This window comes from Lepus europaeus, chromosome 4 (assembly GCF_033115175.1).
Source record: "Lepus europaeus isolate LE1 chromosome 4, mLepTim1.pri, whole genome shotgun sequence".
In the NCBI taxonomy this organism is placed as follows: domain Eukaryota; kingdom Metazoa; phylum Chordata; class Mammalia; order Lagomorpha; family Leporidae; genus Lepus; species Lepus europaeus.
Window position 1 is genome coordinate 161,356,355 of NC_084830.1, and position 25,950 is coordinate 161,382,304.

Genomic DNA, 25,950 nt, shown 5'->3' on the forward strand with positions numbered 1-25,950 from the left:
GGAGGGTAGGCGTTGTGCCTGCAATGGACTCCTGCCTTGCCACTAATCCAGTTTCCTGATAATGTGCATGCCCAAGAGGCAACAGATGAGGACCCGAGTTCCTGGGTTCCTGCCATCCCAGTGCCAAGAGGGAGTTCCTGGCTTCCAGCTTTGGCCTGGCCAGGCGGGTGAAGGTACCCACGGCACTGGGTCAGCAGACAGAGGAACTCTCTCTCTCTCCTTGCTTTCTCCCTCTCCCTCAGTCACTCTGCCTTTCAAAAAACTAAAAAAACAATATAAAGTTGGGAAAGAATAATCATAACTCCAAGCCATGATTTCTGGTTTAAACAGTACTCGAGCTAGCTCCATCTTGCTTTTCTACTGCATGCAATATACTGTGCTGGGAGACACATTTCCTGTGAGGGAAGAAATTAAGAGGCTGGGATGACAGGGAGTGATAGTAAAGGCAAACACAAGAGAAGTCAGAAGCAGGTACATTCGTCTCGACTATTAAAACAGAAGCCTGCTTTGGTAACAAAATTTATATATATTTTAAGTGTGAACCATACAGTTAAGTGCAGTATGATAGAACTTAAGAAACACAACGAAACTGCACATGATAAAAAGTAACTTAAAGTCAGGTAAAAATGGATTCCCTGCTATCTGAACTATTTTTCATAACATGCACCATACAAAAAACCAGAAAAATACAAATTTCTCTAATCTGTGACTATTTACAAATCTCAGCTGAAGTTTAATTTTAAATATCAATAAGGAACTATCTTATTAAGTATATTAATTATATAAAAGGAGAGGCAACATTTATGAAAACATTTAGAAGTAAACTACTTTCATGGACTCCATTAATTTAGAAGTATTTACTTACACATTTTGCAAGCTAATTATAAGTAATATCAATTTCAGTAGAAAGAATCTTTTAGCTGAATTCTCATCTGTACATAGTGCAAAGACAGACATGTTAGAAAAATAAACTTCAGGGCCGGCGCCGCAGCTCACTAGGCTAATCCTCCACCTGTGGCGCCAGCACCCCGGGTTCTAGTCCCGGTCGGGGCACCGATCCTGTCCCGGTTGCCCCTCTTCCAGTCCAGCTCTCTGCTGTGGCCCGGGAGTGCAGTGGAGGATGGCCCAAGGGCCTGGGCCCTGCACCCACATGGGAGACCAGGAGAAGCACCTGGCTCCTGGCTTCAGATCAGCGGAGCGTGCCGGCAGTAGCAGCCATTTGGGGGGTGAACCAACGGAAGGAAGACCTTTCTCTCTGTCTCTCTCTCTCTCTCACTGTCTAACTCTGCCTGTCAAAAATAAATAAATAAAAATAAACTTCAGTTTTACTTATAATAATAAAAGATATAATCCAAATTTTTTTTTTTTTTTTTTTTGACAGGCAGAGTGGATAGTGAGAGAGAGAGATAGAGAGAAAGGTCTTCCTTTTGCCGTTGGTTCACCCTCCAATGGCCGCCGCGGTAGGCGTGCTGCGGCCGGCGCACCGCGCTGATCCGATGGCAGGAGCCAGGTGCTTTTCCTGGTCTCCCATGGGGTGCAGGGCCCAAGCACTTGGGCCATCCTCCACTGCACTCCCTGGCCACAGCAGAGAGCTGGCCTGGAAGAGGGGCAACCGGGACAGGATCGGTGCCCCGACCGGGACTAGAACCCTGGTGTGCCGGCGCCGCAAGGCGGAGGATTAGCCTAGTGAGCCGCGGCGCTGGCTATAATCCAAATTTTTATGGACATTTACCCTAAGGAATACTCTTTAGTCTTAAAAAAGAATAAGGGTTGCCTTAGACGCACTCACAGGCAGAACTTGTCAAAACATTATGTAGGGGCGGGCATTTGGCACCATGGTTAATGCAATGCTTGGGGCACCTGCATCCTGCATCAAAGCGTGTGGGTGACAGTTCCAGCTCTGCTCCGAATTCCAGTGCCTGCTCGCACACACCACGGAGGGCAGCAGTGGAATTATCAGGAGCTCAAGTACCTGGGTTCCTGTCACTCACGTTGGGAGACTCAGAATTCTTGACTCCTGGCTTTGGCATTTGGGGAGTCAATCAGAAGATGGGAGATCTCTCTCCCTGCCTTTCAAAAAAATAATTATTTTTAAAAATTTAATTTTTTTTTTTTTTGACAGGCAGAGTGGTCAGTGAGAGAGAGACAGAGAGAAAGGTCTTTCTTTTGCCGTTGGTTCACCCTCCAATGGCCGCCGCGGTAGCGCGCTGCGGCCGGCGCACCACGCTGATCCGATGGCAGGAGCCAGGTGCTTCTCCTGGTCTCCCATGGGGTGCAGGGCCCAAGGACTTGGGCCATCCTCCACTGCACTCCCTGGCCATAGCAGAGAGCTGGCCTGGAAGAGGGGCAACCGGGACAGGATCGGTGCCCCGACCGGGACTAGAACCCAGTGTGCCGGCGCCGCAAGGCGGAGGATTAGCCTAGTGAGCCTCGGTGCCGGCCAAAAATTTAAATATTAATATATAAGTAAACCAAACAACATGCAAGTGAGCATATATAGTGTGATCTCAGAAGTAAAAAGGTTACACTTTCAAATGCAGGTCAGTGCAAAATTTGTTTTCTGGAAGGAAATGTAAAAAACCAGGATGAAGAACAAAGGCTGGAAGAGGGAGACCCTTATTTAATATTTTACTCTGCCCTTGGAACATTTGAATGTTTCCAATATGAACATGTTAATTTTAAATAAAATGTCCTTAAAAGATTTTTTAAAAGAAAAACAGACTGCACAGCTTTAAAAGAAATTAAGTTAGATTAATAGCTAAAATAGGTAGCAATTATCTCACCTTATTCAACTAATCAAACTAGAAAACGTTTGCATTAAACTGCTGTAACAGTATACACTTTAATTATCCAGTCCGAAAATTAGAAACGTCTATGAGATGCTTTACTTACAATCCTCCTTCCAGGAAATTACAGACATTCTCATCCCTCTTAGAGACCAAGTGGAAAGTCTCCCTGATGATCTGCTGCTGTGTATCTTCACTCTGAGAGAGAACAAGGCATACACGTTAGGACTGAATGTACAGGCTTAACAGTATTGTGAGAACTTCAAAAATAACAGGGAGTAATCTCTGGGAAACCCATCTAAGTGAGTGAGGGGTCCTCAGGAACCGACTTAAATCACACCTTACAGAAGCAAAACCCAACACTGTTAATGAAAAAAAGGGGATATGCTTTGAAGTTCACCACTATGATAAAAATAACTGAGTTCTAAATTGCAAAAACCAACAAGAAAGAAACACATATATTACATTTACTAGAAAAAGGGAAACCATATATTAACCAGTCAAAGCCCACTGTTTCTCAACACAGTAAACTGAAACAGAGGCAGAGTTAGAAATAATTCATGTAGCTAATCTACATCTGAATGGAAGAATGACCACAAAGTGCAGAGTATCCAACTGAACATAACCATTACTGAACACAGACTGAAGTCCGAGGCCGTCCATCTGACCCATCTTTATACAAGCACAACCTCAACCAAGATTGGTTCAGTAAGTATTTACTAGAACAACCAAACAACTCATATTCCAGCAAAGAAGGTCACCTTCACAAACAATGCAACAAAAAGCTGAGCAAACTCTTCACCAGAGGGAAACATCATGGCCCGTAAACAAAGGGAGAGACGCTGAATCTCATCAGCAGGGACAACGAGGAGACGGCCCCACCGCACCGGATTGGTCAGTGGCAATGTCAACTGTGGACCAAGGTGTGGCACCAAGCACACCCGCCTCCTAGCACTGTGTGGGCCAGTGGTCACCATCACTTGGGGAAAAACTTTATTAACCAGCACTTTCGCTCCTAAACCATACGAAACCAGGATTTCTGAAGGTCAGCAACTACTGAGTACCAGCAATGACACACACAGAGAGAGTAAGCTGTGTACCCTCGTACCAGCCAGACACGGGAGAATGTCTACAGAAGTACTGCTGCGACAGCAAGATGGAAACACCCAAGACGGCCCCAGTCACAGAACGGATGCTGTGATACAGTGGCACAAGGAAGCCTTCTAAGTTAATTACACCCTTAAATGTGAACAATTCTCAAAAACCTGATGTGGAGAAAAGGCAGTGTCTTAGCTCCAGCTGCCCCAGCAAAACCCCGCAGTGGCAGTGGTTTAGGTCACAGAAATCCACTGTCTCACACTTCTGGGCAAAGTCCAGGAGCCAGCACAGTCATCCTGGGCAAAGTCTGGCAGACGACTGCCCCTCACTGCGCTCTGCCAGCACAGGGGCAGAAGCAAGCTCTCCCACGTTCCCTTAAACGGGAACCAGTGTTGTCCAGTCCCGGCTGCTCCACTTCCCATCCAGCTCCCTGCTAATGGCCTGAGAAAAGTACTGGAAGATGGCTCCAGTGTTTGGGCCCCTGCCATCCACTCAGAAGACTCAGATGAAACTCCTGCTTCAACCTGGCCCAGCCTCAGCTATTGTGGTCACCTGGGGAGTGAACTAGCAAATGTAAGAATTCTCTGTCTCTCCCTCTCTCTGTAACTGACTGTCAAACAAAATAAATACCCTCACCCCCCAAAAAGCATGAATCCCACCAGGAAGATCCCATCCTCATAGCCATGCAGAGACCCCACCCTCAAACACCACCAACACAGGAATCTGGGTGAGACAATTCAGTCTACAGCAGGAGAAAAACCGTAAATACCAACATGATATATAATCACTTCATTACCACAGCATTTTAAAACAGAGCTAAAAAAATACTGTTTAACAACACACATAAGTGATAAAACTAAAATTATCAAGAAAATGAGAGGAATGATTAACAAATCTCAAAGGATTAGTTTCATATAAACTATATTCTCAAATTACATTGCAATTAGATGAAATCAATAATTAAAAGTACACAAAGAAACAAACTAGGTATCTAAATTGGAAAGGAAGAAGAAAAACTACCTGTTTTCACAGAAGACATAAACATATGACATAAACATGACACACATAAACACAGGCACACAATTCCAGTTAAAGCTAATGAAGAAATCTGACTAATTTGAAAGATATAAAACTGCAAGCAAAAATCCACTGTATTTCAACATACTATCAATGAATAAGCCTAAAAGAACAACTGCATTGTGCATATCCAAAAAGGATAATAACCAGAAAAAATTTTAAAATAATAATAACTGGAAAAATAATACCCAGTAAAAATTTAATCAAGTATGTACAGGATTTCTATAATGAAAAACTAGAAAACACTTTGAAAAATTAAAAAGGATGACAAATTCATTTCATAAGGGCAAATGTAACATACCAAACTAGACAAGGTAGTACCAGAAATTAAAATTATAGGCCAATGTCACCAATGAACAGATACAATTTTTAGAATTTATTTATTTGAAAGGCAGAAGGTGAGAGATAAGACACACACACACAGAGATGCAGAGAGAAAGAGACAAAGAGAAGGATGACTTATTACTGGTTGGCCTCCCCAATGCCCACAAGAGCCAGAGCCGGGCCAGGCTGGAACTAGGAATTCAATATGGATGCAGGTACCCAATTACTTGGTCACCACCTGCTGTCTCCGGGGTGTGCATTAACTGTAAGCTGGAATGGACAGCAAAGTCAGGACTCAAACCCAGGCACGTGGATATAGGATGTGGGAATTCCACGTAGAGGTTTAACCACTGTGCCAAACTCCCACTCCTAGAATTTATTTTTCAAAAAGTTAATACATCATGACTGAAGTGAGTTGATTCTAGTAATGTCACACTGTTTTAATATTTAAAAATTGACTAATGGAATTCTCCGCATTGACGGGATACCACTGCTAGAATATATACATGAGCTATGGTTTACTCATGCACAGACCATTATACAGTAATGAAAATACATTAGGATAACTCTATGTATAACCAAAAAGAAATCTAAGAAAATGTTGAAGGAGTTTGTTAAAAACTAAGTCATATAACGCAAGTACCATGACTTTTTAAAAACGCTCAAAAACATGCAAAAAACAATAAACTGTTTAGCGCCAAAAATCAAGCAGTGAAACAAGAACAAGAGAGTGATTTAAAAACTTCAGTTGGGGTAGGTGTGTGACTGGTGTAGCACCCGAGCAGCTGGCGCCGGCCCTGACTCCAGCTTTCTAATGCACAACCTGGGAGGCAGTGGTGATGGCTCACGCAACTGCAACGCTGCCACTCCACGTGGGAGACCGGAATAGTTTCGCTGCTCTCAGCTCTGGTTCAGCCCACGCCATCACAAGCACTTGGGAAGTAATCAGCAGATGAGAACGCTAGTGTTTCTCAGGTCTCTCAAGTCCACTTTAAAAAATAACCTGGGACGGTGGTTTTACCCGAGTAAAGGAGGGACCAAACAGAAAGGAGGATACAGAGAGACTTCAAAGGCCATTAGCAATCTTCTTCATAAGGGGGAAGTGGACACAGCAGTGCAGTCATTATTTCCTGTAGCTTACGAGAACCTGATACACAGTCTTTTATCCACTCAGCATTTCATAACAACACTGTAAGGAAGGGGGACACAAAGACAGCTGCCTCTTCCTTCCTAAGTGTGCTCCACGGTCTCCACCCACTTCCTCCCACTCTCAAATGTCTCCTTGGTTAATATGTCCCTGCTGGTTTCCTCCTTTAACCTCCTGCCTGAAAGAAACTGACACTCTTCTGAGTTGCTCAAGTATTTCCACTTTTAAATAGTCATCTCCACCTGTATTCTACGCAATTGTATAAAAATGCTCATAATGCAGACTAAAAACATTGCATTTTTCCTAAAATTTATTGTCACTGTATTTCTAATCTCAGTTAATGGCAGCAGCATCCATCACAGAAAACTCTTGATGACGCCTTTTCTTTCACTTCCCTCACTGATTCAGTCACCATTAATTCTATGTCAAGAATAAAGCTGGATTCAAAAACCACTGTCTCGATTCAGATTTTCATTCTTAATCTTACTTAAAATACTAGAACCACCAACAAAATGCTGACACTGTCACCTGACTCCCCATTTCCCACTGTCCAGCACATGTTAGAATTCCTTAAGAACACAGAGTATTTGTCACCCGCCTTCTTAAATACCTCCAGATTCCATCTGACCTAAAATACACGCTCCCTACCATACCATAAGACAGCCTCCAAAACCCAATCCAGACCTCCCTTTCCCCGACAAACACTGCTCCAGCCACACTGACCTGGGAGAACAATCACTCTCACCCCCTCACCCCTTCAGTCGCTACTCCCACCCCCAAACACCCTCCGTCCTCCCTTCCTCAGCAACAACCTTCGAACACACAGCTCGAGTAGTCTCACTGTGCCAAAACATTTCTGACCCAATCAGGAAACACCGGGGCCTTCCACTGCCTCAGGACTGTTTCCACTACCATTACACACTTACAACAACATGTTCCACATTTCTTTGTTAAGCACCTGAATTCTAAGCCTTGTATTTGAAACGCTCAGCAGAGTGGTTGGACTAGAGAGGCCAACACAGGTGCACTGGGTAAACGCGTCTGTAGGCTGGCCGTCAGGATCCACGTTCACTTAGATTGTCCGATACCAGTTTCCTTACACAAAAGGCAGTAAAGACCAGGAGTATGATGGAGCAGCTGAAACTTCTGTTCTCATGAAGACAGCAGACGGAACACCTCCACTTGTGCTGCTCAGACCGCAGCACAGGACTCTGTTGTTCAGGCACACACCCACAATGATGAGGAAGACAAGGAAAACGAAATCTGCCGCGTGGCCAAATGAACCTAAAGTATCAGGCGGGCCTCCGAAGACTTAAACCGAACAGGAAGAAATCCAAGAACTCACTCAGTTGGTGTCAGAAAACAGCCAAGGGCTCAGGACCTAGTGCTTTTAGGTACTTGTGCAAGTGAGAGTAGAGAGAGGTGTAAAATAAGGAGTTCTGGCTCTGTGGAACGCAGGAGGCACTGGTGAGCACGGCTCTAAACCCCATCCTGTGGGACACTGCCACTGTGGGACCGCACAGCAGGGGCCTGAAACGGGTCGTGATGGAGGGTCTCCACCCTGGAGCTCAGCGAACACCACAGACCAGAGCTGCTTCCTCTGATGAGGCAGTGGGTAAAGTGATCCACTTACTGCACGGTGACCACAGTCGGCACTCAGCAGTGCTGTGTGTCTCAGAACAGCTGAAAGAATACGTTCAATTTAAGGGGCTGGACGAGAGTATTTCAGGCATGGAAAGCCAAGACACTGTGGCAAAAAATGACCTAAATCAAAGATCTCTGAGTGAGATCCCGGTGGACAGAAGGGGCCATCAAAGGAGAGAGCTTTCTCTGAAGGAAGGAGAACTTCACTTTGATTATGACCTTGTCTAAATAAGGTCAGAGTTTGTGAACTCAAGAGGCTTCCATAGCCTTGGCAGCTCATGGCAAGGGCCTCGGGTGATTACTGACGTCATAAGTAAGAGTGTCAATTGTCATATCAGTCACTGTGCACTTGCTCCCCATGTTGGACCTCTGTCCTTAATGTGTTGTACTATGAGAATTAACAGTAAAACTAGACTTCAAACTGTACTTTATACTTTGTGTGGGTGCAAACTGTTGAAATCTTCACTTAGTTGATCTTTTGTATATAAACATAATTAAAAATGAATCTTAATGAAGAATGGGATGGAAGAGGGAGTAGGAGATAGGATGGTTTGTGGGTAGGAGGCTGGTTACGGGGGGAACAACTGCTATAATCCAAAAGTTGTACTTTCGAAATTTATATTTATTAAATAAAATTTTTCTATTAAAAAAAATTTAAGGGGCTGGAACTGTGGCACAGCAGGTTAAGCTGCTGCCTGCAATGCTGGCAGCCATCGTAAGTACCAGTTCAAGTCCCAGCAGCTCTGCTTCTGATTCACCTCCCTGCTTATGTGCCTGAGAAAGCAGCAGAGGAAGGTCCAAGTACCTGGGACCCTGCCACTCTAATGGGAAACCCAGATGGAGTTCTGGGCTCTTGGCTTCAGTCCAGCCCAGGCAGGCCCAGCCATTGCAGTCCCCTGGGGTGAACCAACAGATGGAAGATCTCTCTCTCTCTCTTTTTAAGATTTATTTTATTTACTTGAAAGTTAGAGTTACGCAGAGAGAAGGAGAGGCAGAGAGAGAGAGAGAGAGAGAGAGAGAGAGAGAGAGAGACAGGTCTTCTATCCATCCACTAGTTCACACCCCAGCTGGCTGCCAACAGCCAGAGCTGTGTTGATCCAAAGCCAGGAACCAGGAGCTTCTTCTGGATCTCCTATGTGGGTTCAGGGGCCCAAGGACATGGGCCATCTTGTACTGCTTTCTCAGGCCATAGCAGAGAGCTGGATCAGAAGAGGAGCAGCCGGGACTAGAACCAACGCCCATGTGGGATGCCGGCATTGCAGGCTGCAGCTTTACCCGCTATGCCACAGTGCCGGCCCCAGAAGATCTCTTTTCTTGTCTCTCCCTTTCTCTGTCACTCTGCCACTCTGCTTTTCAAATAAATAAATTTTTTTAAAAAGAATAATTTTTAATGTTCCCATCACAAATTATAAGTTGGTAACGTGATGGGTATGTTAATTAGCTTGATGGAATCTTTCCATAATGTATACACAGATCAAAACTTCACAATGTACCCTATTAATATATTGTTTGCCAATTAAAGATAAATTAAAAAGAAAAACCAATATGAGGAAAAAGTTTTACTCAAAGTTTTACTCAAAATCCAAATAAACTAAGATTAAATAGATCAAGTCTCTACTGACCAATTTCCCTTTCTTTAATAATCAATTTAAGTTAACAGCTTTCAAAAAGAAGCCTGGGGCTTGCTTATGGCTTAGCAGCTTTCCTAACACTAACGTTTCTTAACACAAGTCAGAAGAGATACATCTCCGTTGGTTACAACTCCTGGATACAACAATCTGAAGGGAGCCAGAGTGACATAAACGCAACAATCTTTATTCTTTTAAATACTCCTTAGTGCATTAATGAAAGACAACATAAACTTTAAAAATTCAGAAACCTACTAATAAAAATGTTCTTTTTCCCATGCTTCCTGTCCTCATACATATGCCATAAAAAGCAATTTTCAAATAAAACTTCAGTGGTGGACATGGCAGCACAGGTTAGCTGGTACCTCCACCGAGATCCAGCCTCCTGCTGATGCACCGGGGAAACTGTAGATGGCTCACGTGCTTGGGCCCCTGCCACCCGCAGGGGAGACCCTGGTGAAGTGCTAAGCTACTTGCTTCATAACCAACAGATGGAAGATTTGTCTGTGTTTTTCTCGCTCTCTTTCAGGTAGATAAAAATAAACATTAAAAATAAAATATTTCTCACAAAATAAAACTTTACTCTCAAACAGTAAAGATGTCATCATTCTTACCAATCTTAAAAATGTTTAAATGTTTTCTTAAAATGCGTGCATTTGCTTTGACAGAGGTTAGAATACTGAGAATTACCAATACAAAAGAAAGAGATCCTTTTCTCAAAGAGCTTATGATTTAATACAAGAAATAAAACACCAATATAATTATTTAAGCGTTTTATTTAGTGTTTTGTATCTTACCTCTTTTATATTCCAAAAAAAGAGAAACATCTTTAGAATAAAAGTTAGAGGGTAATCGCTGACATCAGCACAGTACAGTAATAAATGCACTGTAAGAAGTCAAGGAGAACAATGATTCTGGCAGCAGGATCAACATCTTTAAAGAAAAGTAGGGGCCGGCACCTTGGCACAGCGGGTTAAAGCCCCAGCCTGCAGTGCCGGCATCCCATTTGGGCACTGGTTCGAGTTCCAGCTGCTCCATTTCTGAATCCGGCTCTCTACTATGGCCTAGGAAAGCAGTAGAAGATGGCCCAACTCTTTGGGCACCTGTACCCGTATGGAAGACCTGGAGGAAGCTCCTGGCTCCTGGCTTTGGATCTGCTCAGCTCTAGCCATTGGAGGTCATCTGGGGAGTAAACCAGCAGAATGGAAGACCTCTCTCTCTCTCTTTCTGGCTCTACTTCTCTCTGTAACTCTGTTTTTCAAATAAATAAAATAACTCAAACAAATAAAAGAAAAGAGAAAAATGATAGTCAAATCAGAAGGGAACGTGTGGGCAAAAGCATCAAAAAAAGGAAATCAGGGAATAAAATGAAAAGAGAGGGTCTGAGCAAAGGAGACTCCGTGGTACGTGTTGTTGCCAGGCCTCTTTCAAGGGGGAAGTCTGCCTGCAAACAGTGACGTGGGCAGCTCTCACACGAGCCATGTGCAAAGAAGCACCACAGGACGGGGGCATCCTGAAACCCCGAAGGACCAGAGGACCCACGACACAAACTTTATTAGCACTTACCAGGTAATTTTGTAAATATTTTTAGAGAAGAATCCTCTGGTATTTTCCCTTACAATGTATAAAAACACACAGCACAGAAAACAAAGTGCTAAAGCAATGGCAGCTGTTATCAACACCCTAAACCATCTTCTGCCAGTTTTCCACTTTCAGTGGCCAGACCTTCTTATTTTATTTAAACAACAACAAGCTGAGAAGGTGACAGACAGCGCTTGACAGACTTAGAGAACACGGACCATGGGGACACCTGGCAGGTCTGAGAACTCCAGACACGAGGTAAAAGTTTGGTTAAGGAACGAACACAGTTCCACAGGGGGAAAGAACAAACAGTGCTGGCAGCATTAGACACTCACAAGGAAAGCAATGCAACTGGGTCCCTGGCTCTCACCACACATGAGATCACACACCCAGATCTAAGAACTAAGGGTGCAGAAAGCAGGCCGTACAAGGCCTTAACTGCAGACACCACGACCACCAGGTCCTCCTCTCCCAGCCTCACCCTGTTAGCTTCCAGTGTCCTCCTCCTGTTGTGTTGTGTTTTAAAGATACATTTTATCCATCTGACAGGAAGAGTTAGAGATAGAGATAGAGACAGAGACAGAGAGAGAGACACACACACACACACAGAGAGAGAGAGAGAGAGAGAGAGAGTTCTTTCATGGTTCACTACCCAAATGGCTGCAGTGGCCAGGGCTGGGCCAGTTCAATGAAGTCAGAGCTTCTTTTGCGTTTCCCACATGGGTACAGAACAATCTTGGGCCATCTCCTGCTGCTTTCCCAAGCCCATCAGCAGGGAGCTGGATCGGAAGTGGAGCAGCCAGGACTGGAAGGAGTGCTCATATAGGATGCCGGCATCACAGGTGGTGGTCACAATGCTGGCTCCCCTTACTCCGCTTTTCTGAAAGCAAATCGAGCACTTACTACAATGAGCTCTCTGGACAGGGAGTGGTGCAGCTGGCCCAACAAGGCCCTTACCACCAGACTCACACCGCTTTAGCAGATGACATCTCAGTGTCGGTCTTGTTCCGTTTTTCTCCAGGAATTGTAAGTCCATGGCAAAAAGTAACTACCACCTATATGCAGTCCCCAGATGGGCTGAAGCCCACTTTTCCACCACCCAAATCCCCTAAACCAACCAATGGGCCAATCAGAAACTAGCACGAGTTGACCATGCATCTCTCAGCCGCCATCTGTCAGAACTTTCACCTTTAACCTCTCAGAGAGCCTGGGACTCTGACAGCTGCCCAGCTCCTTGCCAGGTGCTTTGCAGTAAACACCTCCTTTCTTCTGACCCTGATAGCAGTGCTGGCTTTCTCCATGTGGGGCGACTGGACCCAGTTTTCAGGGTTCTATGGCAACTCCTCCAACCAGTTTGGAGGTTATCACTAGTAAACTCTTGCCAGAAAATATAGGTACAAATTATTACGACCTTGAATCAGGCAAAGCTGTTTTAGATTGGACATCGAAAGCACAGTAAAAATAGATAAACCAGATGACACCAAAATTCAAAACCACTATGCTGCAAGTGATGAAAGTCAACAGGCAGCCTCCGGGGCAGGAGGTGTCTGCAACGCATCCATCTGGTAAGACACTTGAATGCAGAATCTACAAAGTTAGAACTCAATAATCAAAAAATACAACTTAAAAGTGGGCAAAGGATTTGAACAGACATTTCTTTCAAAAAATGTGAAAATGGCTAGCAATCACATGAAAAGAGGCTCAAGATCATTTGTCACTTTCAGATACAAATCAAAACCATAACGAGATACCACCTGATTGCCACCAGGATGGCTAGAATCAAAATGACTCCACGAGTTGTTGAGGATGTAGAGAAACTAGAACCCTCACACACTGCTGGGAGGAACGTAAAATGGTGCAGCCACTTTGGAACATATTCTGCCAGTTCTTCCAACAATTAAAACATAAAATCACTATATGAACTGGCAACCCCACTCCTAAGATTGTATCCAAAAGAAATGAGAACGTATGTCCACACAAAAATTTGCACGTGAATGTTCCTAACAGTATTCCCAGAAGCCAAAAAAAGGAGAAACAATCTAAACATCCATCAACTGATGAATAGGTAGACAAACCATGGCACATATCCATACTATAAAATATTTGGTCATAAAAAGAAACGAAGGGGGGCCGGCACTGTGGCACAGCAGGTTAACGATCTAGCCTGAAGCGCCGGCATCCCATATGGGTGCTGATTCGAGACCTGGCTGCTCCATTTCTGATCCAGCTCTCTGCTACAACCTGGGAAAGCAGTACAAGATGGCCCACATCCTTGGGCCCCTGCACCTGTATGGGAGACCCAGAGGAAGCTCCTGGCTCCTGGCTTCGCATCGGCGCAGCTCCGGCCATTGTGGCCAATTGGGGAGTGAACCAGAGGCTGGAAGACCTCTCTCTCTCTCTGCCTCTACTCTTTCTGTATAACTCTGACTTTCAAATAAATAAATGAATCTTAAAAAAAAAAAAGAAAAGAAATGGAATGAAGGGGAGGTATTGTTGTGCAGTAGGTCAGGATGCTGTGTGGGACACCCGCATCCCGTACGGCAGTGCCAGACTGAGATCTAGCTACTCTGCTTCCAGTTCAGCTTCCTGCTGACGCACCCTGGGAGGCAGCAGATGACGGCCCAAGAGCTTGGGTCCCTGCCACCCATGTGGGATACACAGATGGCAACTGTGGGCTCCCGACTTTGGCCTCATCCAGCTCAGGCCGTTGGGGACATTCTTGTTCTGTCTTTCAAGAAGATGAACATAAACAAGTGAACTTTAAAAAAATTCACAGAAAAAATGTTTTTTAAAAAAGCAATGAATTATTGGTCTATGCTACAATATGGATTAATCTTGAAAGCATCATGCTAAGTGAAAGAAGCCAGTCACAAATACTACATATTTCATGATTCTATTCATATGAAATATCTAGAACAGACAAATGTAGAGGCAGAAAGAGACGGGTGGTTGCCAGGGCCTGGGGAGAGTGAGGTTTGCAGAGTGACTGCTAATTGGTTTGATGAAAACGTTCTAGTTTATAATCGTGATATAATAAAAGTGACAACACTGAATGCATTATACTTTAATTTTTTTTATCCATTTTGAATGTCAGAGATATACAGAGAGCTCTTGTCTGCTGGTTTACTTCCTGAAGACCTGGCACAGCTGAGGCTGGGCTGGGCAGGGCAGAACTCAGGAGCAGGGGATTCAATCCAGTCTCCCACACGGGTGACAAAACCCAAGTGCCTGTGCGTCAGCTCTACTGCCCAGAGTGTGCACTAACAGAGAGCTGGGGTGGGGTGAGAGCCAGGTTCAAACCCAGCATTCCAATACGCAAAGCAAGCTTCCTAAGTGGTGTCTTAACCACTGGGTCAAACCCATTTAAATGAATTTTATAGTATGTGAACGATATCTTAACAAAGATGCTCTGTTAAAAAAGAAGCGAGGACAATTTCATAGTTACACTTTCTCCCTAAAGAGTCAGAAAATGGAACTCCTATCTGGATGAGTCTTAGGTAGAGGACTCTGCATTTTATAAAATATTTGAAAACGATCTCTGGCATGTTCTTTAGTCCCTTGGCCATGTGATCTTCCATCCAGGAGCAGACAGTAGTAGTCAGGAATAATAACAAAAGTAATCATTATTATTAGTTTCAGTCCTTATTATGTATCAGATTTTACAAGTATATTCTTAATTAATCCTCGTCAAGAAAACATTATTCAAAATAAAAAGCCCACAGTAGAAAATTGGTTGAATAAATTATGGTATATTTTCAATGAATTATTATATAATTATTTCTAAAATATAACCTGGATACCACACCAAAAGCACAAGTAATGAAAGAAAACACAGGTAAGTTGGACCTCATCAAAAATTTAAAAGTGGGGGCCGGCGCTGTGGCATAGTGGGTGATGCCGCCACCTGCAGTGCCAGTATCCCATGTGTGCACCGTGTCCCAGCTGCTCCATTTCTGATCCAGCTCTCTGCTGTGGCCTGGGAAGGCAGTGGAAGATGTCCCAAGTCCTTAGCCCCTGCACCCACATGGGAGACCTGGAGGAAGCTTCTGACTCCTGGTTTCTGATAGGTCATCTGGGGAGAGAGCCAGCAGATGAAAGACCCTCCCTCCCTCCCTCCCTCCCTCTCTCTCTCTCTGTCTCTCTCTCTATTTCTGCCTCTGCCTCTCTATAACTCTGCCTTTCAAATGAATAAACAAATCTTAAAAAAAAAATTAAAAGTGTGTAGGGGGAATCAAAGGACAGTAGGAGCAGAGTGAAAAAGCACACCATGGAATGGGAGACAATATCTGTAAATCACGTAGCTGATAAGAAATTGACACCCACAACACAAAAAGGAGTCCTACATTGAAAGAAGCAAGTTTCAAAAACAACCAAAAGCCATGAGTAGACACTTCTCCAAGGATACATAAATGGCCTCTAAGAATACAAGAGGATGCTCAATATTACTAGTCCTTAGAGAAATGCAAATCAAAAGCACAGGGAGGTACCACTTCACATCCCTTACAATGGCTACTAAAAACAAAACAAAACAAAACAACCTGGAAAATACCAAGTGTTGGCAAGGATGGGGCAAACCGGAATCCTCGCACACTGCGGTGGGAATGGGAAATGCTGCAGCCACTGTAGAAAACATGGTGATTCTGTGCTGAAGCAATAGACGATGCAGCAATCCCCCCTCTGAGTACGTACTCAAAGAAGGAAAAGCAGAGGCTGCAACAGGTATTTTTATGCTTGGTGTGCTTATGTTTGTAGCTGCACTGTTCACACAGGTAAAAGGGACGGCAGCCCCAGGGCCCAGTGACAAGAAGAAAGACAAACAAGTCATGGAATGAAAGGGCGACTATTGCAGGCCTCCTGGGACCGAACCTGCAGACAGGGCTCCCTCTCTCCCCAACTGTTTCTCTCTCTGTGTCTCAAATAAATAAATAGCATGTTACCTAACGAAAAAGCAAAGAAATTTTGACACTCATGTGCTAAAACATGGGTGAACCTAGCAGACATTATGCCAAGGAAATAAGCTAGCCACAAAAGGACAAACATCCTAGAGTTTCTCTTACCTGAGGTTCCTGGTCGACCTCAGATTCAGAAAGTAGAATGAGGGTCCCTGGGGGCTGAGAGAGGGGGAAGAGTCAGCACTCAGTACGCACAGGGTCAGGGGAGGATGGAAAGTTCTACAGGCAGATGATGGTGATGGTGACAGTACACTTAAAATGGTTAAAAATGGATTTTGTGATACACATTTTTCTGCATTAAAATTAGTTGATAACTCTTCTTTATCACAGTAAGACAGAAAGCAGAACACACTCATGATAGGTGAACAGGCAATCCTTGCACTCAGTACCCATAAAACAAAACCACCCAATGGATCTTTGGAACATTCAAACAGGTCCCTTCGTCCCAGGAACAAAAAGAACGCCAATGGGACCGGCGCCGTGGCTCACTTGGTTAATGCTCTGCCTGTGGTGCCAGCATCCCATATGGGTGCCAGGTTCTAGTCCCAGCTGCTCCTCTTCCAGTCCAGCTCTCTGCTGTGGCCCGGGAGGGCAGTTGAGGATGGCCCAAGTGCTTGGGCCCCTGCACCGGCACGGGAGACCGGGAAGAGGCACCTGGCTCCCGGCTTCGGCTGGAGCTGCCATTTGGGAAGTGAACAATGGAAGGAAGATCTTCTCTCTGTCTCTCTCTCTCTGTGTCTATAAGTCTACCTGTCAAATTTTAAAAAAAAAAAAAATTGCTGACCGACAGCTAGTGACTCCTGTCATGACATCAGGCTCCAAGGAAGGCAGGAAAGATGGAAATGCTCCTGGGCTCCACAATGGTGGTGCACTGGCGGGCATCACGGGGATTTTGTGTGCACACTATTATGACCCGTGAGAGGTCTAAAAAAAAGTTTTCTTCTTGGGTTGTGTGACTTTGAAGGTGACAGGAAATGGCACCAGCTTGATCTCAGGACTCACCGGCAGGGAGGCTGCACAGAACGAGAACAGAGACGTCTACCTGCTCTCACTGGGTGAACACCCCTCTCTGCAGGGCCTAACGCTAACAGGTGCATCAGGAAGGTGAGCAGAGGGGAGGGAGCAGCTCCACCCTTCCTGCAAAGGCACTGCTCAAGCGCACAAACACAAGGAGGACTCGCGGAGGGCACGCTGGGATGACGTCACCACCGAGGGGTGTGAGAAGAGGCGCATGCGGCTCCATCCTGCTGACTTCATCTCCTGCCACTCTTCCTGTCATTACTCAGCTTGCCCTCTTGCTATTCCTGAACACATCCAGTGAGCCCATGCCTGATCCTTTCTCTACTCTGCTGCTCCTGCAACTCTCCTCCCTCCCCTCAATCAGAGCTCTTCTCACAGGCTGGGTGCCGGGGCTGCTCTGCCTGCAGATCCTGGCTAACCCTGCGGATCCTGGCCAACACAGCCTCTGCTCCTCACCTGGGCCCCCGTGCACTGCTGCGTTTCTCTGCAGACTCCCCACGGCCTTGCAGAGTCCGTCTATGAACCACCTCTTGCCACTAAAACTTATCACTACCTTCCCAGTGCTTAGAACAGAGACACCCAAACAACAAGCAAACACCTGTGGGAGGAAGACGTCCAGGGAGAGGAGGGGCCTGCAGTCCTCCGCTGCTTTTCCCACAACGTTTGTCTGCGACTCGGGTGGGAGCCTTTCTTCTGCTAAGGGCCATTTGGTTATGTGTACCATCATTCGCTTCACGGGCTGAACGAAATTATCAACTTAAACACTAGCCTACTGCAGACTGACTGAACATTGAGTCCTACCTGCAGCCAGCTTGACAGGGCAGAAGGTCCCCAGCCTTGCAAAGAGCTGCCTGACCCCTCAGCAAAGAGAGCGATTTCCCTGCGCTGCCATTCAAAGGATCTGACAAGGAGAAAGCTGACACAGCAGAGTGGGCTAGGAAAGAGCATCTCCAACTTTTCCTAACGTGACTTTCTTTAAAACGAAATTTTTTTGATAGGAAGAGAGAAGAGCAACCGAGTGAGAGACAGCTCCCATTTGCTGGTTCACTCCCCAAATGCCTACAACAGCCAGGGCTAGATTGAGAGCCAGGGGCCAGGAGCCAGGAGCCAAGAACTCAGCCCAGGTCTTCAACAGGGGTGCCTGGAACCTGAGCCACCACTGCTGCCTCCCAGGATTTGCACAGAAGGAGGCTGGAGTTAGGAGCCAGAGAGGAGGGAATCAAACCCAGGTATATATGCAAATTATTAACTTGTTATTCATATACATTCGTGTATGTGAAAATTACAAGAGTAGACAGAAATTAACATTTTTATCTTGAAGCCACAACTGTTTAAGAAATCCACCACCAGGGCTGGCGCTGTGGCAGATGGGTAGAGCTGCCTCCTGTGGCAATGGCATCCGAAGTGGGTGACGGTTCAAGTCCCAGCTGTTCCACTTCCCATTCAGCTCTCTGCTAATGTGCCTGGGAGAGCAGCAGACAATGGCCCAAGTCCTTGGGCCCGTGTACCCACTTGGAGACCGGGAAGAAGCTCCTGGCTTCAGACTGGCCCAGCTCCAGCCATTGTGGCCATTTGGGGAGTGAACCAGCAGATAGAATATCTCTCTTTATCTCTCCCTCTGTCTCTCTCTGTGACTCTGTCTTTCAAATAAATACATAAATCTCAAAAAAAAAAAAAAAAAAAGAAAAGAAAAGAAAAGAAATGCACCACCAGCTCCCATGCGCTCGTTTTGTACACTATCTGTGTCTAAAATTGCGTACTCTTCATCGGGGCTTTCTGGAAGGGACACAGGACTGGAGGAAAACACCCAGAGCTTCCATTATCTCTGTGTGGCCCAGTCAAGGATGACCCTAGTGATCATAATACTCATTTTCCATACTATCACAAAAGAGAACTTAGTTAAAATTTAAAACAATAAATAATGCAGCAACCAATGACTGCTGCAGAAACACAATACAGCCACCCTGCCCAAGACCTTTCTCCTGCCAGAAAGACCAATGAATGACATGTGACACAGCCCACTGACAACACTTCCCTGATCGAGCCAAAATCACCGTCATTTTCAACATTTCCTCTCCTTTTCTATTAATGGGTTTCATATAATTTAAAAACAAAACACAGATTTTCAAAAATATTCACACAAAAATTGTGATCATATTAGAATTTGAATTGTTAATGATCCTTTAACATAAGGAGTATCTTGAACTAACACCTATTGTGACCTGTTAATTGCATATCAAAAAGAACCATTCCTGATATTAGCAACCTTACAATCTACAATTAGATAAGAAAAAACATCTATTGAAAAGAAACATGAGCTAAAAGGGACTGTTGACAGACATGTGAATTAGGCTGTTTATCCATTTCACAATATACACATACATCAAACAACTATACCTTAATAAAAACAAAAATTAAAAATAATTGAGAGGGACTGGAGACCCAGCATCCACTCCTCTGTGCCGTATTTCCAATAGAATATCAATCCCGTTTCCCCTTCCGCCTCAGCCCAAGGTTGGCTTCTGATCAGAATGAGTTATTTGTGGTCTTGGGTAGGTCTAACTCATTTGAAGGAAGAAAGACACATTCCAGGATTCCCCATCACTGTCCCTCTCTGGACTGAACTAGTGATTGTGTGAAGAGTAGACAGTGAAAGAGAAAGGAACTGGGTCTTTCCCCAAGTTACTGGTTTGCTGAATGAGGCAATTTTGGAAGCTGTCTACTACTATGCACTTCCTATTAGGCACAAAGTTCTTTTTAAGCATCTGAGTTGGGCTACAAAAAACCAAATTTACGTAACCAACAGCATTCCTACCAACACAGAAGAAAACCAAATCATCAGGAACTTTCTTAACAAAAAAGCTGAAATACCAGCACCTTAATTCTCAGAACTGGAATTATTTCATCACAGAAATAAGCTGTCTTAATAGTGACCAGAAACAAAAAGATTAACAGATCAATAAACATGGATGCAGCATTAAGAACTCATTAAGAAAGAAAAAAAGGCTACATATCCTCTCAAGTCAAAAAATTCACCGAGAAAATAACCACAGAGATCTTTCTAGGCTTGCATCAGGTTCACAAACAACTGAGTAATCTGATAGAGTTATTGAAAAATGAGACAATTCTTGTATGTTACAGTTTGAAATGTTCCTGCTTGTACTTTATCTGTGTGTGATATGTCCGTGCACACAGGCCTACATCCACACAACGCTTTGTATCTGTGGAAGCAACGAAGAGAATTCATATAAAAGCAAACCATTTCTACTTTATTAGCATGACTCACCAAGAGTACACTATGGTTCACTAATAACACAGCAATCATAACCAAAGGGTTCTTCTTTTTTGCTTTGTTTAATAGCTAGCTAAAAATACAGTGGGTTTATGAAACACAAGTTTTAAGTCTCACTTGTCATTTACAGTACAAGTATCTCCAGGCGAACAGTAATAAAAGACCAAAGGTTACTGTTGCCAAGCTGATGTGGCTAAGCATCAATTTAAAGAGACAAACCAAGAGAAGCGTAGGAACTTCGCAGTGATACAGCTCAAGAACAAAGGCAGAAACGAAAGGGGACACTCTTGGAGTTCACCCTTGGTTTCTTAAGGTCTGACTGCAACAGAAGGAAGCAAAACTCCAGTTCAGCAGAACAGGTGTGGGACTTCAGATGTCCCACACAGGCCAGCAGCTTGGAGGCACAATCCAATCTGAACATGGGGGCAGGCGCTGTGGTGCAGGTTAATCTTCCACCTGCGGCACCCACATCCCATATGGCTGCCGGTTCTAGTCCTGGCTGCTCCACTTCCAATCCAACTCTCTGCTATGGCCTGGGAAAACAGTAGAAGACGGCCCAAGTCCTTGGGCCCCTGCACCCACATGGGAGACCAGGAAGAAGCGCCTGGCTCATGGCTTCGGATAGATGCAGATCCAGCATTGCAGCCATTTGGGGAGTGGACCAATGGAAGGAAGACCTTTCTCTCTGTCTCTCCCTCTGTCTGTAACTCTACCTCTCAAATTAAGAAAAAAAAATCTAAACATGATAGCATGAAATGGAAATCTGTACTATTAAAGAGTAGAGATGCACTTACATAAAGTGTTGTAACATAAGAGGGAACAGGGGTTGAAAATCCAATCAGTTATGGAAATTTGTTGGTAAAAGGTTAAACAATTCCAGCTGCTCAAAGTTAAATCATCATTACAGGACTAAACCTCAGTATCCTGAGTGTACAGAACTGTGGGCAATCACACCCAACATACTGCTTAACAACTTACACTAAAAGCTACCGATCTTGGATATACACCTCTTAGAGACGTCTTTCAAGCCAAAACAAAGCCATGCAGTGGGTATTTGGCCTAGAGTTTAACACAAGGGGTTCGTGCCTGGCTCTGCTCCTGCTCCCAGCTCTCAGCTAAGGCAGACCCCGAGGCAACTTCCGTGGCTCCAGAAAGTGGGTTCCTGCCACCCCCAGGGAGACTCCCATTGAGTTCCTGGCTCTGGCTTTGCCTGCAATTGAAGAGTAAACTGGCAGATGGGAGCTCTCTCTTTTGTGAAATAAATTTGAAAAATAAAATTCCGAACTATAAAAACACTTGAGCAATCATTTCACCCTTTTTTTTTTATGTTAAAGGCATAGGTTTTTAAAACCTCTGCTTAACAAAGGACTAAATTTTAAGAGTTAGAACAACAATTCAGAAAGGCAACTCTAATTCAAATTCTATCCCAACCTGAGAGATTATAAATGAACACACTCATTTCAAGACTGTTTCAAGACTATTCCAGAGTTTTCTATTTCAAGACTCAGGGATTGCAGAGACTAACACAAACTCTGACACCTTCCTTCAGGAATTCTATAGGACAGATGCCCAAGAAAGTAAGCTGTAAAACAGGATAGTGTGTCGCAACAAAGATAAAAAACAAAATCCTAAGAACCAATATTTCAGGGCGTGAGCACACGGCGGGTTAAGCGGTCACATGGGGTGCTGGCCTCCAGCCACAGTGCCTGGTTCAGGAGCCGGCCACTCTGCTTCCTGGTAACGCACAAGCTGAGAGCTCGGTGGGGTCCCCGCTGTGGCTGCAGTCCAGTTTGTGCTCAAGTGCATCCTGGGAAGCCACAAGTGATGGCTCAAATACTTGAGTCCCTGCCACCCAAGTGGAAGACATGGACAGAATTTCAGGCTCTTGCTGACCCAGCCTAGCCCAGACCTGGCTATTGTAGACATAAGGAAGGTGAACCAGTGGATGTAAGATAGTGCTCTCTGCCTTTCAAATAAATAAAAAAATTTCAGGGACTGCTTAAGTGATATTGGAGCTGGATCCAGAACAAGGAAGAGGAGGACGTGGCAGCGTGGCTGTGGGAGGGGAGGACATGAAGGAAGAGGGGACATGGCCACATGGCCCTGGGAGGGGAGGACACTATAGGAAGAGGGGGACGTGGCCACGTGGCCCTGGGAGGGGAGGACACTATAGGAAGAGGAGACGTGGCCACGTGGCCCTGGGAGGGGAGGACACTATAGGAAGAGGGGGACGTGGCCATGTGGCCGTGGAGGGAAGGACAATATAGGAAGAGGGGGACATGGCCACGTGGCCCTGGGAGGGGAGGACATGAAGGAAGAGGGGACGTGGCCGTGTGGCCGTGGGAGGGGAGGACAATATAGGAAGAGGGGGACGTGGCCACGTGGCCCTGGGAGGGGAGGACACTATAGGAAGAGGGGGACGTGGCCACGTGGCCCTGGGAGGGGAGGACACTATAGGAAGAGGAGACGTGGCCACGTGGCCCTGGGAGGGGAGGACACTATAGGAAGAGGGGGACGTGGCCGTGTGGCCCTGGGAGGGGAGGACACTATAGGAAGAGGGGGACGTGGCCGTGTGGCCGTGGGAGGGGAGGACATGAAGGAAGAGGGGGACGTGGCCACGTGGCCCTGGGAGGGGAGGACACTATAGGAAGAGGGGACGTGGCCGTGTGGCCGTGGGAGGGGAGGACATGAAGGAAGAGGGGACGTGGCCGTGGGAGGGGAGGACATGAAGGAAGAGGGGACGTGGCCGTGTGGCCCTGGAGGGGAGGACACTATAGGAAGAGGGGGACGTGGCCGTGTGGCTGTGGGAGGGGAGGACACTATAGGAAGAGGGGACATGGCCGTGTGGCCGTGGGAGGGGAGGACATGAAGGAAGAGGGGACGTGGCCACATGGCCGTGGGAGGGAGGACATGAAGGAAGAGGGGGACGTGGCTGTGGGAGGGAGGACACGGAGGCAGGGAGAACAGAGGGCACTACACAGACGCCATTCCCGACACTGCCCTGCACAGCCACAGCCTCCCCTCCAGGCCTCTGCACCCCTGCCACTCCCCTCCTCTCAGAGGCCAGCTCCTGGGCGAGAACTCACTGAGGACGCGGCCTCCGGCACCCCCCTTCACAGCTTTGTCCTGCCCGCAGCGCTCCTCACCACCTGGCAGCCCCAAGTCGGCTGCTTCTCGGCTTTGTGCCTCACTGGCAGAGAGTCTCCGCTCACCTCCAGCTTTTGCGCCCAGCCATCCACCCACCTAAGAGACAAAGCGTGGCTGCACCTGGTCCTCCCCGAATGTCCACGGCGGCGGACCAGGGGCCAGGAACTCAGCTCGGGTTTCCCATGCGGGGGGGGGGGGGGGGGGGGGGCCGGAACCTAACCCCCCCCCCCAACCCTCACCAATGCCTCCCAGCGTGTGCCCCAGCAGGAAGCTGGTGGGGCGCAGGCAGGAATCACACCAGGCAGGCATTTTAACCGCTAGGCCCGAGGTCTGCCCCTTGTCCAGACTTTCACACAGTGTCTGTGCACTCAGGAGGAAAACAAGGATGCTCACAAACTGATGAAGCCAATGCATCAGACAGCCTCACCTCCAAAGAGGTTAGATCTAGTGGATTCGGAATCAACTAGTGATCTTAAATTATTCCTGAAAGACAAGTGCAATTTATCAGACTAATAAACAGATACATCTTCTAGGACCTCACTTCCACACAGCCAGTAACCAACAGATTTTTTTTTAATACTTTGTAGCTCGCTGCTCCCATCTCAGGAGCACTGTCACTCATGCGCCATCAAAAATGCCACCTAAGCTCCACTGCTGCCCCACGTGCCTCTGCCCACGATGACCGTGACAGCAACCGACTGAGGACAGGGAAACTGCACGTCCTCCCCGTGGGGCAGGAGAAAGACCCGGTCCCAAACCACACGCCTCCTGAGAGGCCAACACCCGCACTGCACGCGTGGTTCCACTGGCTGTATCTGGGACGCTGCTCACTGTGGAATTCTAGTTCATTCTCTACCTGAAGAGGTTCGTTTTCGAATTCTTTCTATGGATGGCACTGGCGAAACGGCCAGGAGAGACTTTCAATAAAGGCGAGTACTACAGGTGAAGCAAAAGGGAGACAATTGAATGGCATTTTTTTCCACTCGGACGGAGCAACCAGAATCTCACCCTAGATGAAAATGATGGTGGAATTCGGCAGCGCGTTCCTATTCAGGTCGGATGGAGGGACACGGGAGCGACTGTTCACCACCAGCCCAAGCAAACAGCCTAGCAGCCCCGGATCGCTCACTCCAGCTAACGCCTCCGCGGCGGCAGCAGCGTTTTCAGCACTTGTCATGGCAGCACCGACTCCCATCTGGGGCCGCGGGGGCGTCTGGGCACCCCGACACCACACAATAGGCGCACCTCCCGCGGGCCAGCGCCCGGGCCCACCCGGCCTCCCGCACTCGTCAGCAGCGCCCGGGGTGTTTCCGCTTCCCAGACACGCCGTCACCAGCACTGCTGTTCACCAGGGGGGACACCCTGCGCCAGGGCCAACTCCCTCCCGCAGGAGGCTGCGACCGCGCTCCCAGGCGGGGCGGACAGGACCCGCAGGTCCCCACCGCACACGCCGCCGGGCCGCCCCGGCACGGGGCCGGGGGCGCACGCCCAGGAGTCCGCCCCGGCACGGGGCCGGGGGCGCACGACCTGGAGGCCGCACCGGCACGGGGCCGGGGGCGCACGCCCAGGAGGCCGCACCGGCACGGGGCCGGGGGCGCACGCCCAGGAGGCCGCCCCGGGCGCGGAGGCCAGGGGCGCACGCCCAGGAGGCCGCACCGGCACGGGGCCAGGGGCGCACGCCCAGGAGGCCGCCCCGGCACGGGGCCGGGGGCGCACGCCCAGGAGGCCGCCCCGGGCGCGGAGGCCAGAGGCGCACGCCCAGGAGGCCGCACTGGGCACGGGGCCGGGGGCGCACGCCCAGGAGGCCGCCCCGGGCGCGGAGGCCAGGGCGGCCCGGGAGCAGAGAAGCCGGCCGGTGCACCTGCCGGGCCCGCGGCCGCCGCCGGGGAGCTACGTCGGAGGCCGGGGAGCCACGTCGGAGGCCGGGGGCGGCGGGCCGGAGGCGGGCAGCCCCCGAGCCCCAGGCCCGCCGCCGCCCGAGGGGGTCGCTCCGAGGCGGCGGCCGCCAACGGCTGCCCCTCGGCCCGCGGCGGCCGGACACTCACGTAGGGCTGGTAGAACTTGGAGAGCCGCGGCTTCCCGTGGTTGTTGAAGATAAGGATCGCCTTGATCATGGCTGGGCCGGGCCGGGCCGACCCGGTGGGCGCTGGGGGCCGGGGCGGGGGCGGGCGCGCGAGCCTCGCCTCAGGATCTGGCCGGCGAGCCTTCCCCACCCGCCCCCTGCCACGCGCGCGCGCGCGCTCCCGGGCCGCGG

The 25,950-nt window shown here is 47.5% G+C and overlaps 1 protein-coding gene across 1 annotated transcript in view; it reads right to left on the reverse strand.

Annotated features, from left to right (window-relative positions):
• Positions 1–25,881, reverse strand: part of AP3S1 (adaptor related protein complex 3 subunit sigma 1) — a 61,034-nt gene extending 35,153 nt beyond the window's left edge. The window contains exons 1-2 of the mRNA XM_062189288.1: positions 25,742–25,881; positions 2,893–2,984 (exon numbers count right to left, since the gene is read on the reverse strand). Coding sequence (XP_062045272.1) covers positions 2,893–2,984; positions 25,742–25,810 — 161 coding nt within the window. The 5' untranslated portion in view covers positions 25,811–25,881. The remainder of the gene's footprint in view (positions 1–2,892; positions 2,985–25,741) is intronic.
• Between the last annotated feature and the right edge of the window lie 69 nt (positions 25,882–25,950).